This window comes from Macaca fascicularis, chromosome X, assembly GCF_037993035.2.
Source record: "Macaca fascicularis isolate 582-1 chromosome X, T2T-MFA8v1.1".
NCBI classification, from domain to species: domain Eukaryota; kingdom Metazoa; phylum Chordata; class Mammalia; order Primates; family Cercopithecidae; genus Macaca; species Macaca fascicularis.
The window spans coordinates 9414493-9433083 of record NC_088395.1 but is presented as its reverse complement, the minus strand read 5'-3'; the positions used below and the strand labels follow the sequence as shown (position 1 = coordinate 9433083).

Sequence of the window (18591 nt, the reverse complement as noted above, 5' to 3'; positions counted from 1 at the left end):
AGCATATATTTCCATTTACATGAAATACCCAGAACATGCAAATCCACAGAGACAGAAACTAGATTAGTGGTTGCTAGGGGCTGGGGGATGGGCAAAGGGGAGTGATCACTTGTATTAGCCTGTTCTCACACTGCTATGAAGAACTGCCTGAGACTGAGTAATTTATAAAGGAAAGAGGTTTAACTCACAGTTCAGCATGGCTGGGGAGGTCTCAGGAAACTTACAATCGTGGCAGAAGGCCAAGGGGAAGTAGGACACCTTCTTCACAAGGCAGCCGAGCGATTGGGTGGAGGGGAGGGAAATCCCCTTATAAAACCATCAGATCTCGTGAGAACTCACTCACTATCACGAGAACAGCATGGGGGAAACCACCCCCATGATTGAATTACCTCCACCTGATCATTTCCATCCTCCAATCACCTAACCAATTGACTTCCATCCAACAATGATTAGTTCAACTTGTTCTATCCCTTGGGATTATGGAGATTACAATTCAAGATGAGATTCGGGTGGGGACACAAAGCCTAACCATATCACCAATTAATGGATATGGAGTCTCCTTTTGGAATGATGAAAACATTTTGGAAAGAGACAGTGGTGATGGCTGCAGAGCACTGTGAATGTACTAAATGCCACTTAATTGTTCACTTTAAAATAGTTAATTTTATGTGATGTGAATTTCACCTCAATGGAAAACAACCAACCAACCTCAGCAGCACGAGGAAACTCTCTGCCGAGGGGCTTTCCTTTGTGTACATTTTCCTGACCTTTCCAGAGCGCAGGAGCTGGCCTGGCAGTTCCAGGCAGGCCTCTGTGCCCCACTGAGCTGTGGCTGCTGTTGTGCTTGTCCCCTAGCACCATCCTGCTGTATCACATCATGGCGTGGGGCCTGGCTACCCTGCTCTGTGTGGAGGGAGCCGCCATGCTCTACTACCCTTCCGTGTCCAGGTAAGTTGGGACTCCAGTGCCCCAGACAGCCCCATCTTTGGCTCATTGTGTGTTCTCTGGCAGGGAATACATGAGCCCTGACCAACAGAGTTGGTGCCTTGGAGGTTAGGCCGTTGTCTCAGGGCCACATGAGGCCATGCTCACGGCCCAGCCCCAGAGGGCTGACTACAATAGCTTGGAGAATGACCCTGGAGTCATTCTCCCTGGCTCTGCCTTTCTCGTTTGTGTGCATAGGCGCCCATGCACACAAGCATGCACGCAAAGCTTTCCACATATTCCCCTCCACGTAAGGTGTATCCCCAGCCCCTGTATTGGTACAGTTTTCTCATGCCCACTTTTAAGTATTTGGTCTTCAAGCTTCCTCTGGATGAGCAGGTGAGCTTAACATTCTAGGAATGAGTGTGGGACAATGTGGAAGAGGCCAAAAGGATGCCTGGGCAGGGCTTATTCTCTAGCTTTGCTTCCTACCCTTTCTCACTTCTCTTCCATCCTCCACACAGAGCGAGATGTGGCCGCTGAAACTGTCTCAGGCATTTCCTCAAGTTTACATTCCTGTCCATGCAACCCTCAGTTGCAAAGCCAAGGTCTTTCCAAGGATATATACTCTAACTTCCAATGGAAAACTGGAAAACAGAAGTGGACAGTGTCTTTGTCTGTGATTTTTATACCAGGGATCAACACGGTGTAGCCCCCAGGACAAATCCGGCCTTCTTCCGTTTTTGTAAATAAAGTTTTATTGGAATATAGTCACACTCATTTCTTTATGTACTGTCTGACTGCTTTTGCACGACAACATCAGAGTTGAGTAGTTGCCTCAGAGACCACAGTGTGACCCATGAAGCTGAAAATATTTACTATCTGTTCCTTTACAGAAAAAAATCTACAGAAAAAAAAATTGGTATAGATAATTTATCTCCCTCTTTTCTGGCTTCTTGCAGCTACTCAGTGAGGATGTCTCCAAATTGGTGTTGCCTTGTCAACCATGAATACAAGCAGGGAGCTCTGTGTAGATCCATCCACACAGTCTGCTTTTCTGAGGAACTTTAAAAGAACAGATGCAGTGTCAGCAGCTGTTATAACGGAATGCACTTAGTTGGAAAGGGAGTTTCTGTGGCTCTCCCTCGCCTGTGGGACCCCAGAGACTCCTGGCAAAGTTGCATCTGAGCTTTAGGGTGCCATTGCTGCAGGATGCACAGGGAACCCTGAGGTGCTCCCAGGGTCTTTAGGAGCTGCTCGTTTTAAGCATCATATCCTTAATCATCTCTTCATTTTCACAACGCCTGACCCAGGGCACTCGGCATTCTTCATGCTCACAGTCTCACTCTCTTATTTGTCATTTCATTTCTGTCTTTGCATCAGAGTCACTTCTCTTTCTCCTCTTGTTTCTCTTTCTCCTTTCAAGCCTTTCCAGATTGAATTTTCGCCTCTAGCTAAAGATAAAACCGCCTGCTAAAAGAAGGTGGCAGTGTTGAGAGGTGGTATAGTAATTCTTCCTATGGCAAGACGAGACGGGTATTGCATTTTTCTTACCTGATTTTTTTTTTTTTTTCACATTTTCTGCCACTTTCCCCTCTGGTTTGACAACTCTGTCAATATTAAGGGTGTTTAATTTATTTTTTGTCATTCCCCCTTTCGTGGCCACGAGGCTGTTTGGTTAGTCCCTTTTCCGCCTCCCTCTTTGGCTGAGCTGGAGCAGACCTCCCTCCTCTTTGCCTTCGGTTTCCTCTTCCTCTGTGCCATTTTGCTTCTCTCCCACAATTAAGCATTTCACAGCTGCGAGTTGTTACCTTGGTAACATATGTTTGTGAGGCCCTCCAGCACATTCCGTGGTGACCAATGACTCCTATGACGCCTCAGTAGAAATCTTTGTCCTTTTCTCTGACAAGAACCTCTGAAACTATTGTTATCCATAACCATGAGAACATATTTCCTCTGAAATATGGAGCTGGCATATTTTGAGTTGTTCAAGCCCAGGGACTGGATTTTATTCATGTTATTGCCCAAAACCAGGTAGTAAGTACTCAAAACCTAACTATTTAATGGAGTGCCTTTGTCTCTACTTGAATTGCGTTTTTTCCTTGAGACCCAATGCAGGGAATCCCCCATCCCAGGGTGTTTTTCTTTCCGATCTTTTCCCAGCAGGAACCTTTAAAAGCTTCCTCCAGTGGAATGCCTTAAGGGTCCTACCATTTCTGAGACAGAAACATGGTTGATCTCCCTTACTCTCCTGCAATTTACGGCTTGTTCCAGACATGAGAAATGACTCACATTTCCTTTGGGCAGTCAGAAGCAGATTTATGCATTTCCCTTTTCATTCTCATCCTCTTATCTTGACTTCCAGATAAGTAGATGTCTTTTAGCCAAAGCTTTGCTTTTGAGAAGAATGACTTTGGTTTTCCTCTCTCAGGTGTGAGCGGGGTCTGGACCATGCCATCCCCCACTATGTCACCATGTACCTGCCCCTGCTGCTGGTTCTCATGGCCAACCCCATCCTGTTCCAAAAGACAGTGACTGCAGGTAAATACTAGGGAAGCTCTCTGGGTACACGGCCACTGTGAGCGGCCCCATGCCTCGGGCTCAGACAGTGACACATGTCCTGGAATTCTCCAGGACAGTTGATCTCATTTGTCATCCTCTGGAGACATCAGCAGATCACAGCTTCAGAAAGTAAGCAGGTTCAATAAATGAAAATGTGCAGGCCTCTGCCCGCACAAGTTCTGTGCCATCGTTTGTTAGCTCAGTGCCAGGACTAGTTGACTTTTCACTTCTGTATTGGGGTTCTCCTGGGTTGGCTGCAGGAGTGCCCTTGGACGACTGTGGAGGTGCGAGAGGAACAGAAGAAGAGAGGGGAGGGGGAAGGGGCTGAGTATGTACTGAGGCAGCTCCAGTCCCATAATGCACTTGGCTGATATTTTTTCTCAGATGGGCAGGAAACAGGAAGTGGAGCACAGGAAATGAGTCAAGGTCAATGGTTAGAAAAGGATAAGAGGAATGAAGTCGTTGACAACATGTCTGGGAAAGACTTCTAGGCTGGGGCTGGAGACCTGCAGTCCAGCCCCTACTTTCCCCTCAAGGAAGTGTGTCCTGGAGTGAGCCTCCCACCTCCTCAGGCTGCCAGAGATCTCTCAAGGACAGAATGGGAATAAGGAAATTTGCCTTAACTGAGAGGTCCTTTGAAGATCACCTGTTGATTGTTGAACTTTTTAAAAACATTGTTGAGAGTACTCTATCATTGGTAATATAAAATTATTGTGATTCTTTGGGCTATTCTCTTCATATCTACACTTTTTTTTTTCTTTTTATTGAGACAGAGTCTTGCTCTGTCACCACAGGCTGGAGTGCAGTGGTGTGATCTCGGCTCACTGCAACCTCTGCCACCCATGTTCAAGTGATTCTCATGCCTCAGCCTCCCGAGTAGCTGGGACTATGGGCACGTGCCACCACGCCCAGCTAATTTTTTTTGTATTTTTAGTAGAGATGGGGTTTTGCCATGTTGGCCAGGCTGGTCTTGAACTCCTGGCCTTGGGTGATCCACCCACCTTGGCCTCCCAAAGTGCTGGGATTACAGGCATGAGCCACCACGCCCGGTGCATATCTACATTTAAATATAGTGTGTTAAATATAGCATTTTTAAACAAAATCTCATAAAAAATAGTGATTTTAGCTGATAAATAGAAATGACTTATAGAAAAAAGACTGAAAAGAAATATACTAAGATGTTAACAGTGGTTATCTCTGGGTGGAGGGACCATGGGTCATTCATACTTCTCTAAACTTTTAAATATTTTCTAACTTGTCTATAAGAAGGAATCAAATCTTTTTTCAATATTTTAACAAGTGTGCACTATTTTTATTTTTATTTTTTTGAGATGGAGTTTCGCTCTTTTGCCCAGGCTGGAATGAAGTGGTGTGATCTCGGCTCACCGAAACCTCTGCCTCCCAGGTTCAAGCAATTCGCCTGTCTCAGCCTCCGAGTAGCTGGGATTATAGGCACCTGCCACTACACCCAGCTAATTTTTGTATTTTTAGTAGAGATGGGGTTTCAGCATGTTGGCCAGGCTGGCCTCAAACTCCTGACCTCAGGTGATCCACCTGCCTCAGCCTCCCAAAATTCTAGGATTACAGGTGTGAGCCACTGCACCTCTATTTTTATAACAGAGAAAATGAGCCTTTAAAAATATAGTTTCTGAACTAGGAACATTCAAATAAAATTGGGAATTTATTTGTTGAGACGGAGTCTTGCTCTGTCACCCAGGCTGAAGTGCAGTGGCATGATCTTGGCTCACTGCAATCTCTGCCTCCCGAGTCCAAGGAATTCTCGTGCACCAGCCTCCCGAATAGCTGGGATTACAGACGTATACCACCATGCCCGGCAAATTTTTGTATTTTTAGTAAAGATAGAGTTTCACCATGTTGGCCAGGCTGGTCTCAAACTCCTGACCTCAAATGATCCACCCACCTTGGCCTCCCAAGTGCTGAGATTACAGGTGTGAGCCACTGCACCCAGCCAAAATTGGGAGTTTAGTTCATAGTAATGTATCTGTGTTAATTTCATAGTTGTGAAGAACATCCCCATGGTTGCATAAGATGCTTACATTGAGGGGAATGTAAAGGGTATACAGGGACTCTCTGTGCCATCTTTGCAACTTTTATGCAAATCTAAAATTATTTCAAAGCAGAAGTTTAAAAATATGCATATTCGTTAGGGTCTATGAGGACTCCAACCTGGAAGTTGTGAGGAATGAATGTCAGTGACTTGCTTTGCTTCCTCCCCCTCTGGCCTTGCTTGTGGGCTCACACCTGCTTCCATTGCCTTCTCTGTCACTCCATAAACATGAATAATGAACACCACACATAGTTCCTTCTGTTCTTCACAGTGGCCTCTTTACTTAAAGGAAGACAAGGCATTTACACGGAGAACGAGAGAAGGATGGGAGCTGTGATCAAGATCCGATTTTTCAAGATAATGCTGGTTTTAATTATTTGGTAACTTTTCTTCTATATATGTATATTTTTATTGCCAGTGGGAAGGGCTGTGGAAACAACTTGCCATGTTGCATGTGTGACTGGAAGTTCCAAAGGGAAGAGCCTTTGGGAAGGAAATCTTTGAGACTGTGCTAGGTGCCCTTTAAGGAAAGGCACAGAGGACAGGGGAGCAAGTCCAAAATTCATGAATTTCTGGAAAAACATTGAAATCTACTCAAATTATTTATAAAGCCCTTAGAAAACAAACACCCAAATTTAGTTTTGAAATGTCCCAACCATGTGCATTGCTGGGGTTAACCAAAACAAAGGGGTTGTTTATGCTTTTTTTTTTTTTTTTTTTTTTTGAGACAAGGTCTTTCTCTGTCACCCAGGCTGGAGTGCAGTGGCGCAATCACAGCTCACTGCAACCTTGATCTTTAGGGCTCAAGTGATCTTCTCACCTCAGCCTCCCAAGTAGTCTCACTCTGTCACCCAGGCTGGAGTGCAATGGCACAATCTCAGCTCACTGCAACCTCCACCTCTCAGGTTCAAGTGATTCTCCTGCCTCAGCCTCCCGAGTAGCTGGGATTACAGGTGTATGCCACCACACCCAGCTAATTGTTGTATTTTTAGTAGAGTTGAGGTTTCACCACGTTGGCTAGGCTGGTCTCAAACTCCTGACCTCAAGTGATCCACTTGCCTCGGCCTCCCAAAGTGTTGGGATTACAGGCGTGAGCCACCACACTCAGCTGGTCATGCTTTATAAACTCACCCATTTGCCTCACTCCTGACACCAGAATTCCTGTACCTGACAGAGGGGCAAGGACACGTCTTTGGTCAAGAAGGTTGGAGAACGGCCTGAGCAGTTTGTCTCTCCTCATTTTTCCCCACCACTGGTATCCTGTCCAAACCTTTCAGGTGGATACTTTGAAAATAGACCTGTAACCAATGCAAAAACAAACAAACAAACAAACAAAACTGGAATCAGAACATGCTGCACTGTGGTGAATCAGTACCTTGCAGGACAGGGCAAGTACTTGTGATGTTAAAAATTCACCTGTGCTGGTCGTGGTAGCTCACGCTTTAGTAGTTGGAGGCAGGAGTATTCCTTGAGGTCAGGAGTTCAAAACCATTGTGGGCAATTTAGTGAGACCTCCCACTCAGCAATAACAACAATTAGCCAGGAATGGTGGCACATGCCTATAGTCCCAGCTACTTGGGAGGCTGAGGCAAGAGGATCACTTGAGCCTAGGAGTTCGAGGTTACAGTGAGCTATGATCATGCCACTGCTCTCCAGCCTGTGTGACAGAGCAAGACCTTGTCTCTAAAAAATAATAGTAATAGTAATTCATCTGATATGAGCTTTGTTTGGACACCTTTCTTGGAGATATATAAATCATCTCCTACTAAAAATACACTCAGTTCAACATTTCATATTTCACTGAGCCACCTAAAATAACATTGAAAAATGCTAAAATAAGTCAAGAAAAAATTGTTTTGATCTCCATCAAAACTGTATGTTGTTCTTCAAAGAATGAATTCTGGGTTATTTGATACAGTGCTAGAACCTTACACCATGATGTGGTGTTGAGTGTTACCCTTGGAAGGATTTGCTGATCTGTGCTTTAGACTGAGAAAACGAATTTATTTTTTAAATTAAATTCTTAGTGTGCCGGTTCCTCTTAGTTTCATTTCTTTCTTTTTCTTTTTCTTTTTGAGACAGGGTCTCACTTTGTCCCCCAGGCTGGAGTGCAGTGGCACATTCATAACTCACCGCAGGCTTGATTTCCTGAGCTCAAGTGATCTTCCCGGGGCTCAAGTGATCCTCCCACCCCAGCCTCCCAAGTAGCTGGGACTACAGGTGTGCACCACCACACCTGTTTAATTTTATTTTTTATTTTTTGTAGGGACGAGTTTCACTATGTTGCCCGGGCTGGTGTCGGACTCCTGGGCTCAAGCAGTCCTCCTGCTTCAGCCTCCCAACGTGCTGGGATTACAGGAGGGGGCCATTGCACCTGGCCCTCTTAGTTTCTTACTGCAGAAGTGGCCATGTCTGTACCGAGAGTTAGTACTTTTAGGTCTTGGTAGAAATTCTTCTCTGACTCCCCAGCATTTAAAAACGAGTTTCATTGCATGTTCTCTTTACTTGTTGCCATTTTCTTTCTAATAGTTGGTTGTCGAATATCATCAATGAAAGCCTTTTATTCTATCTTGAGATGCAAACAGATATCAATGGAGGTTCTTTGAAACCTGTCAGAACTGCAGCCAAGACCACATGGTTTATTATGGTAGGTCAATCTGTATTGTATTTTAATTAGTTAATTTTTAATTAATGTATTTGTTTTAGAGACAAGGTCTCACTCTGTCACCCAGACTGGAAAGCAGTGGCACGACCATAGCTCACTGCAGCCTCAAACTCCTGGGCTCAAACAATCCTCCGTCTCAGCCTCCTGAGTAACTGGGACTACAGGTGTATGCCACCACCCTGGGCAATGTAGGGAGACCCCATCTCTTTTTTTTAATTATCTAGATTTAACATTTTCTGTTTGAAAAAAAAATCAGAAGAAAAAGAAGCAGTCAGAAGTACAATATATTGTATTTAAATACAGAATGAGTTAAATAGGCTCCTGGCCTTAGTGTGCTAGCTGGCTGCTTTGTTTGTTGTTGGGATCCTTATTAAATGCTTCAACTCTGGTCAATCAGTTTGGCGCAGTGTATCAAAGCTCCTGGCAGTCTCTCAATATCAGAGCATGGATCTTGAAGGAATGTTTCAGACCATGAAAAAGCCACACAGATGGATATATTCCTGGTAGCATTATCCTTCATAATTGTAAAGCATTATAGGCAACCCAGATTTCAAAAAAAAGACAGACAGACAGACAGAAAGAAAGAAAGAAAGAAAGAAAGAAAGAAAGAAAGAAAGAAAGAAAGAAAGAAAAATGGTTAAGTAAATTATGGTCTTTCATCTTGATGGAATATTACTCAGATGTTAAAAATGATGATTATGAAATCTCTGGTATTAACTGGGAAATCAAATATATACAATTATACCAATTACAACTAAAGAAAAACATGTTTATCTTTTTTCAATGAGGAAACAATGAAAAAAAAAGAAATAGAAAAAAATACACGTATTGGATGGACATACATGAAGAGAATGATGGGGTAGAAGTCCCATGGGCAGGCTGCCCCAGTGCTGTCATTCTCTCACCTTTATAAGAAGAAATGCACACGTGTTGTTGGCAGGGAGGTGCATATTGTGCTACACAGAATCCATATTTATATTGTTTTTGAAATGGGGAAAGGCTCATTCACAAAGACTTTCAAATGGAACCAGCACTGGCCCTTCCATCACTGCATGTGGTTTGGAGCTTGGCTGGGTTCCTCTGGTGAACTTTATGTGTCCTCAGCACACACGAGTGGAGGGATGTTTCCCAGACTCCGTCTGAGCCTCAGGAACCTTTATTACATCAAGTGCTCCGTTGGCAGCACAGGGTGGCAAACTGGGGAGAACAGAGGCCCCCAGGCTGCAGGAGGAGCTGGCTGTTCAGTCCCTGTGCTACAGCACTCCCTCTCCCCTTCTCCCACTGCTGCCCTCTTCTCCTCCCCCACCCTCCCCTCCCACTTTCTCCTTCTCCTGCCTTCCCTCCTCTCTCTCATCCTCTGTCCCCTATCTTCCCTTCTCTACTCCAGCTCCTCCCCGCCCTCTCCTTTCCCCACCCCCCTCTACTTTCAGGCACCCTCGAAGGTACAGCACCTACTGTGGCCAATCTTCATCTTGCCCCAAACCAACCCACCAACCAGTCAACCAGCCACCAGCCAACCCATGGTCACTTCCAAGCGAGCCCAGCCCTGTGGGCATCCTGAGGGGAGTGTGTCACTCTGTGACAGCCCAGGGCTCTGACTCCTGCCACACTGCGCTGACTGCCATGTGTCTTTCTGTCCTCTCTCCAGGGAATCCTGAATCCAGCCCAGGGATTTCTCTTGTCTTTGGCCTTCTATGGCTGGACAGGATGTAGCCTGGGTTTTCAGTCTCCCAGGAAGGAGATCCAGTGGGAATCACTGACCACCTCGGCTGCTGATGGGGCTCACCCATCCCCGCTGGACTCCCGGGTGCCCCAGGAAAACCCTGCTTCCAAGAAGGTGTCTCGAGTGGGTGGGCAGACTTCTGATGAAGCCCTGAGCATGCTGTCTGAAGGTAATGCCCTGTTTGCCACAGCAGGTAGACTTTGGGGTCCCAGGGCTCCCCTTGGAAAGCCTTAGAGGATTCTTTGTCCCAGGCGCTGCCCTGTGCATGGTGCGGTGTTTAGCAGCACCCCTCATGTGGACTCACTAGCTGCCAGTTGCACTCGCCCAATTGTGACAACCAAAACTCTTTCCAGACATTGACATGTCTCTTGGGGGACCACACTGGCCCCCAGTTCAGAACCAGTGTCTCAGAATAATTAGGCTTGGATCTAAAAATGTGATTTTTTTCCAGATGTTGTCTGAGCTAAATGCACACAAATACAAAACCAAAGACAAATACCACACAATCCCGTCATGCGGTGTACCAAAATAATGTTGAAATTTGGAGTAAGAAAAATAATATGTAGAAAGATGTCTGGAAATGGCTTAAGGAGTTCCATTTTCTTTTCCATTCCTACTATTCAAATACATTGAAGGGAGGCCAAGGCGGGTGGATCACTTGAGGTCAGGAGTTAGAGACAAGCTTGACCAACATGGTGAAACCCCATCTCTACTAAAAATACAAAAATAGCCTGGTGTGGTGGCTCATACCTGTAATCCCAGCACTTTGAGAGGCCAAGGTGGGCGGATCACCTCAGGTCAGAAATTCGAGACCAGCCTGACCAACATGGTGAAACCCCATCTCCACTAAAAATACAAAATTAGCCGGTGTGGTGGCACACGCTGTAATCACAGCTACTTGGGAGGCTGAGGCAGGAGAATCACTTGAACCTGGGAGGAGGAGGTTGCAGTGAGCTGAGATCGTGCCATTGCACTCAAGCTGGGGCAACAAGAGTGAAACCTCGTCTAAAAAAACAAAACAAAAACAAAACCAAACAAATACACTGAAGGAAGGTTCACTTTCAGGTGACAAACTTGGTTTACTTTGAAGGCCAAAAAATATGCTGATGAACTAACTGATGAATTGATTCCATGATACAATATTGTCTGGTTGAAATTGGGAGTCACGAAGAGAAAGAGATGGTTCTGGCTGAAGCTAAAAGGCACACAGAGAGGATGTATTTACAGACTTTCCATCTGGTACAAATAGTTCATGAAGCATGAGGAACCCACCAGCTGGATCTGCTGTTAGTCTGTAGAGTTACTGATACCATCTGGGGAATGAAGCCAAAAATGTTATCTTGAATTGTTTGGCTTTGTATTCCCATCCTGGTGTTTCAAAGTGGCCGAGCAGATATTTGACAGTCAAATAAAACACTAGAAATAACAGTAAAAGTCCCCTGCACCCCACCCCGATCACCACCACCAAACAAAAGCCATCAGCATTTCCTTACCTCCGCTCCCTCCAGCAAGCTGTTGCCTAGATCTGCCGCTCAAAGGTTGGATGTTTTCACACAGAGGTTTTAGCAAAAGCAAATAAAGATCCAATAGAAAAATAAGCAGGGCAGCCATTCCTGGAGGCTGCTGTCTGTGAGGGCTCCCTGCTTTTGTTTTTGTTTTTTGAGACAGGGTCTCCCTCTGTTACCCAGGCTAGAGCACAGTGGAAGGAACACGGCTTACTGCAGCCTCCACCTCCTGGGCTTAAGCAATCCTCTCACCCGAGCCTCCTGAGTAGCTGGGACTACAGGTGCACACCACCATGCCTAGTTTATTTTATTTTTTAGTTTTTGGAGACATGAGGTCCCATTATGTTGCCCAGACTAGTCTCAAGTGGTCCTCCTGCATCAGCCTCCCAAAGTGCTGGGATAATAGGCTTGAGCTACTGCACCCGGCCCCTTGGCTTTTTAAAAACTTTGAGATATAATTCACATACCACAAAGTTCACCCCTTTAAATGGCACATTTCAGTGGTTGTGCACACGTCACCACTATCTAAGTCAGAACATGTTCATCATTGCAGAAAGAAACTCTGTGTCCCCAAGGAGCCATTTCCCATCTCTTCTCCCCAGCCCCTGGCAACCATGAATCTCCTCTCTGTCTCTATGGTTTTGCTGTTCTGGATCTTACATAGAAAGGGCGTTGTGTAATATTTGTCCTGTTGTGTCTGGTTTCTTTTACTTCGGATACTGTTTTCTAGATTCACCCATGTTGTAGCAGGTGTCAGAACTTCATTCTTTTTATGGATTGATAATATTTCATTGTATGGATACACCTATTCTTTGATTTATTTATTTACTTACTTATTTATGAGACAGGGTCTCACTCTGTTGTCCAGGCTGAAGTGCAGTGGAACGAACATGGCTCACTGCAGCCTTGATCTCCTGGGCTCAAGCAATCTTTCCACCTCAGCCTCCTGAGTAGTTAGGACCACAGGCAGGTGCCACCATATCCTGCTAATTTTCTTTGGCTTTATGTGTGTGTTTTTTAAAAATTTATTTTGAAGAGTTGGGGTCTCCCTATGTTGCCCAGGTTGGTCTTAAACTCCTGTAAATGATCCTCCCACCTTGGCCTCCCAAAGTGCTATGATTATAGGCCTCAGCCACTGCACCTGGCCCATTCTAATTCTGTTAATAACGACTTATGACTGTCCAAAACTCTACCAGGCTGTGTACTAGGAGCTGAGTGGGGTGGAGATACTGGAGATGTGCCAACCTGGCCCTCAAGGATCTCACAGTCTATTGGAGAAAATTAAAATATTTAAAAAAATCATTCTATTCTAATAATAGAACAATCAATGAAAATAGCAATTGGAGAAAACATTGGAGGAAAAGGAAAGAACAAAAGGAAAGCCTTTTGAGAAAAACGAGAAATACAATCAGTATTTTTTTATTGTGGGAAGAATTCCTGTAAAAATGGCAGCTGCCGATTCAGAACTCCAAGTGACATATTGTTAGGTAACATCTGTCAGGCTTTTTGAGGACAGAGCTTGAAGCACAGACTGAGTTTTCAAAATTAACAACAAACGTCTGCAAAAGTATAAAGTGGCCTGGCCTGGTAGTATGAACCTGTATTCCCAGCTACTCAGGAGGCTGAGGAAGGAGGATCATTTGAGGCCAGGAGTTGGAGTCCAGACTGGGCAACATAGTGAGACCCCATCTCTTAAAAAAAAAAAGTATAAAGTGGTGTTGGTACTGAGGTGGTGGTTAGGGTCATAAGTTTGCATCTAGTCACCCTTCGAATATCTTAAAATTGCCCATAACATGCAGTCATCACCATTTTGTATGGTAACCCTATGCAGGAATTTGCATACATTAATCTAAAAAGAATTAAAAAGGCTTTTATTCAGAAATTAAAATTAATTTGCTGCCTAGGACACCTCACATTTTTTAATATTTCCACATCTGACTTTTGGCTCTCATCACCATTGTATTGTTTGGGGACAGTTTTAGGATCCCTTCTAAATCTTTCCTGGTGGGTATGTCTCTGGGGCCACTTACCTGTCACCCCAGAATGTGCTTCCCTTCTGCCAGTGGCAGGGGAAACGCAGGTGTCATTCAGATTTTCCTACCAGAGCTTTACCAGCTTGCAGGCAGCAGGATCCCTGGGACTATGTAAATCCTCACCTACTCACCCTGCCATACCTCCCCAGCCCCTCACTAAGTAGAGGTGAATTTGGGTAAGTTAAGTGTGCATCAAATACTACTTCTGTGCATAAAGTCAAGGAAAACCCCTTACCAGAGCCGCTTTCCTATTGGCTACACCTGATCATTACTATGGCCGATACAGAAAAAAGTTAGCCATGGGCTTCTCCCTATGTAGACCATGGAGATAAAGTTCAACTTGTTCATCATACCCTTCAGACCCTACTGCTTTTGGTTTCACTACAAGACCAGTAGGCTGGCATTGAGCTTTATTAAGTATCTGATATGGTGTCTGGAACTTACTAAGTACTTCACACAAGTTAACTGAATTTCGTCTTAAGCAAATATTCAACACCATTTTAGCCGGGATAGGTGAGTGTTCCTGAGAAGTGTAATTTGTGAAACTCACAAGTAAGTAAGCACAATACTATTTTTTATTTTTAAAAACCTGTGAAGAGTTAAAGGAACATAGGCAATGCAGGACTACGTTGGTTTTGGAACACTGGTGAGTTCCTGGAGCAGGTGATGTGCGGGCCGGGTCTTACATGATAGAACAGCATGGGCAAAGAGGAGACAGAAAATTCAGATGAGGAAGACGCGGTGTTGAGTTAGCACAGGAAGTCTACGTCTTGTTTGGGGACGACTGTGGCTCAGCGTGGTACGGAGGTCTTGCGGGAAGCTGGAGAAGTGGTGAAGGGTTTCTAAAGATTCTGCTAAGGCATTTGGGCTTTATCCGGTGGCCAGTGAAAGGCCAGTTAAGGTTTTTAAGTGGAGAGACACTGCAGTTTGCTTGTAGGACCAGCCCAGTGCCTGGGCATGGGAGAAAACACGTAATGCATCGTGTTTTGTGATTGTGGCAGCAGTTTCCATTGAGGGGATCTGTGTCTCCGCTTAGGAAGGCGGAGAGCTGCTGGATGGAGCTGGGTTCCACACCCCGTCACCATTGTGCCTTGTTGCTGAACACTCTCTGCTCATCAAGTCGAGGTGTCTGGATCTGGGAGAATCCTGAAGAGAGTCATTATTAGGGGAGGATTGTGCACCTGAACAGCTTTTGACTCCCTAGATGTGCAGGCACCCAGCTCCTGGACCTGCGCTGGCTCTCAGGAGACCCAGCCCCTTGGTACCTCCTGGTTTCCCTCCAGGGAGCGAGCCAGGGGGGCATGGCCTGGCAGGAGGGGTGGGGCCTGGGTGGAGCTTATAGGGCCTGGCTGGGACTGTGTTTTGGGGTGGGGCCTGGTGAGAGGGAAGGGGCAGAGTCTGGCAGGAGGGATGTGGCTACTAAGGGCAGGGCATTTCTGGTGGGAGCAAGAGTATAGATCTTTCCTGGAAGACGAGTGTGCTAGTACACAAACTTGCAAGATTTAGGGATCATCCTGGGGAGAAGCCCAGGCCGGTGAGGCTGAGGCTTAGGGCTTGTTGGGAGTGGAGGGGTCGTGGTTAGGATAGAACACAGGTGCTATGTTCCCACACAGGTGGGGCGAGGCCCATTCAGAGCCCAGCAACATGGCCAGAAAGGAGCATAGCTGTCTCTCCCACAATGCCTTTTATCTCCCCAATTCCATACCACACCCACCCCGCCATTCTTGGTTCGACCCTCAATCCTCCCTACTCTCCCACAATTCTGTTTCTCTCATAATTCCCTGTCTCTCCCACAATTCCGTGTATCTCCCTGTATTTTCCCCAATTCTGTATTTCTCCCAGAGTTCCATGGCTCTCCCATAATTTGGCATTCTTTCCCACAGTCACCTGTCTGTCTCACAATTCTTTTTTCTCTCATAATTCCCTATTTCTCTCACAACAACATTCCCCTAACAATTGTTTTCTCCCACAATTCTCCATTCTATTTTTTCTTGAAAATCTGTTTTCTTCTATAACCTATTTTCTTTTTCGTTCTTTTTTTTTTTTTCTGAGACGGAATTTTGCTCTTGTTGCCCAGACTGGAGTGCAATGGCGTGATCTCAGCTTACCACAACCTCCGCCTCCTGGGTTCAAATGATTCTCCTGCCTCAGCCTCCTGAGTAGCTGGGATTACAGGCACCTACCATCACGCCCAGCTAATTTTTGTATTTTTAGTAGAGATAGGGTTTCACCATGTTAGCCAGGCTGGTCTAGAACTCCTGACTTTGTGATCTGCCCACCTCGGCCTCCCAAAGTTTTGGAATTACAGGCGTGAGCCACCACGTCAGGCCTCTTCTATAATCTATTTTCTACCACAATCTGTCTCTCCTGCAGTTCTCCATTCTCCACTCTAATTTGTTCTCTCCCACAAGTATCCATTCTCTACCACAATTCCGGCCTGTCCCTCAATTCCTCCTCTTTCCCATAATTCTCCATTCTTCCCAATAATCTTTTTTTTTTCCCACAGTTCTCTTTCTCACAATACCTTGAGTCCCCCACAATCCTAATCTTTCCCACAATTCCTCGTTTCTCCCACAATCCCTTTTTACAATTTTTCATAATGCCGTGAATCTCCCATAATACCTGGAATCTCCTACAAGCCTTGTCTTTCCCACAATTCTGTGTTTCTCCCATGGTACCTTGAGTCTCCCACAACCCCCATCTTTCCCATGATTGCTTTTTTCTCCCACAATACAGCTTCACAATTTTCCATAATGCCTTGTGTTTCCCACAATACCTTGTGTCTCCCACAATCCTTGTCTTTCTCCAGCAATTTCCTGTTTCTCCCACTGTACCATATTTCTCTAACAATTTATTCTTTCCCACATGTCTCTTCTTTCTCTCAGAATTTGCCATTCTTTTTTTTTTTTTTTTTTTTTTTTGAGATGATGTCTCATTCACTCTGTTGCCCAGGGTGAGTACAGTGGCACGACTTCAGCTTACTGCAACCTCCACCTCTTGGGCTCAAGTGATTCTTGTGCCTCAGCCTCCAGAGTAGCTGGGACTACAGGAGCACGCCACCATGCCTGGCTAATTTTGTATTTTTAGTAGAGGTGGGGTTTCGCCATGTTGGCCAGGCTAGTTTCAAACTCCTGACCTCAAGTGATCTGCCCACTTTGGTCTCCCAAAGTGCTGGGATTATAGATGTGAGTCACCGTGCCTGACCAATTCTCCATTCTTCTATTTCAGAAATCTTTCTTTTATAATTGTATTCTCTCTATACCACATTCTCTCTGCCCTGTAATTCCATTTCTCCTACAACTAATTCTGCACCATAATTCCTTTTCTCCCAAGATTCAGTATTCTCTCCCGCCATTTCCTGCTTTTCCCACAATTGCAGCTCTTTCCCACAATTCTGTATTCCCACCCATAGTCCTGTATGTTTCCTACAAGTCTGTCTTTCTCACAATGCCTTGTTTTCCCATACTTCTTTGTTTCTCCCACAACTCTCTGTTCTCCACAATTCCTGTCCTTCACACAATTCCCTGCTCTCCCATAATTCCTTATTTCTCCCACAATCTTGGTCGTTCCTACAATCCTCTGTTTCCTCCCATAATTCCCTGTTCATCTCACAATCCCTGTCTTTCTCATGGTTCTCTGGTCTCTCCCACAGTTCCCTGTTTCTCTCATTCAGTCCCCATTTATCCAACAATCTTTGTCTTTGCCACAGATTCTCTATTTCTCCTACAATTTTTTATTCTTATCTTTCACAAATCTCTTTTTCTATAATTCTGCTGTCTATTGTCTCACATGCAGTTCTTTTATAATTTTTCATTTTCTGCCATAATTTCTCTCCCCAAATTCAACATTCTCCTTCACAATTCCTGACCTTTCCTCACAATTTCATCACCTTCCCATAACTTTCTAGTCTTTCCCATTAATCCTTTGTGCCTGGCGCAGTTCTCTTTTCTGCAATATCTTGCCTTCCACAATTCCTTTCGTCCACAATTCCTTATATTGCCCACAATTACCTATTCCCTCCCACAATTCTCTGTTCTCTGCTCTCTCTCACAAATTTCTATTCTCTCCTACTATTCCATTTTCTCCCATGATTTTTTTATTCCTCACACTTCCCTGGCTCTCTCCAAATTCCCTTTCTGTCTCACAGTGCCTCATTCTCACTAAAATTCTTATTTTTTCTACATTTTTCTTTTCTCTTCCAAAATACCCTGTCTTTCCCATAATCCTTTTTCTCTTGTAAGTCTCGGTTTTCCACCATTTTTTCCCCCATGATTCTGTCCTTTCCCATAATTCTTTCCTCTCCCTCCAAATTCTGTTCCCTTCCACACTTTCCCATTATCCTCCATATTTCTCCATCATTCTTGTACATCTCCATGGTTTCTCTTCTAAGATTCTCCTTCCTTTTTTTTTTTTTTTTTTTGTTTTTTTGTTTTTGAGACAGACTCTTGCTCTGTTGCCCAGGCTGGAGTGCAGTAGCATGATTTCAGCTCACTGCAACCTCTGCCTCTCAGGCTCAAGCAATTCTCCTGCCTCAGGCTCCCTAGTAGTTCCAGCTACTTTTTTTGTATTTTTCGTAGAGATGCGGTTTCACCATTTTGGCTAGGCTAGTCTTGAACTCCTGACCTCAAGTGATCTGCCCACCTTGGCCTCCCAAAGTGCTGGGATTACAGGCATGAGCCACAGCGCCCAGCCTAAGATTCTCCTTTCTCTATCACATTTTGTCTCTCCTACAAATTCTCTTTACCCAAATTTCCTTTGTGTCTCACAAAGGAAATTATTCTCCCCAGAATTCCAATTTCCCCACTCCTTTCTGTTCTGTCCCACAATTCTCTATCTCTCCCACAATTCCTTCTTTTCCACAGTTCTCGCTCAATTCCCCCACTATTTCCTGTTTATGATTTTCCATAACTCCTTGCGTCTCCCACAATACGTTAAGTCTCACACAATTCCTTGTGTCTCCTAATTCCTTGTGATTGTCAAAATTCCTCTTATTGCTAACAGTTCCCCATTCTCTTCCACAGTTCTCCATTCTCCCCCATAGCTCCCATCTCTTCCCGAATTCACTTTCCCAAATTCACTTTGTCTCCTGTAATTCCTCATTTTCCCCAGAA

At 44.8% G+C, this 18591-nt stretch overlaps 1 protein-coding gene across 3 annotated transcripts in view; it reads left to right on the top strand.

The window, feature by feature from the left end:
- The window catches only part of GPR143 (G protein-coupled receptor 143), a 42089-nt gene that overhangs the window by 17257 nt on the left and 6241 nt on the right, over nucleotides 1–18591 (top strand). Inside the window, exons 4-8 of one of the 3 annotated variants that reach the window (XM_005592933.5) lie at nucleotides 856–948; nucleotides 3356–3465; nucleotides 5826–5934; nucleotides 8084–8201; nucleotides 9868–10111. In XM_005592933.5, coding sequence (XP_005592990.1) covers nucleotides 856–948; nucleotides 3356–3465; nucleotides 5826–5934; nucleotides 8084–8201; nucleotides 9868–10111 — 674 coding nt within the window. The remainder of the gene's footprint in view (nucleotides 1–855; nucleotides 949–3355; nucleotides 3466–5825; nucleotides 5935–8083; nucleotides 8202–9867; nucleotides 10112–18591) is intronic. The other 2 variants (XM_045383232.3, XM_074029346.1) reach the window with 2 other exon arrangements.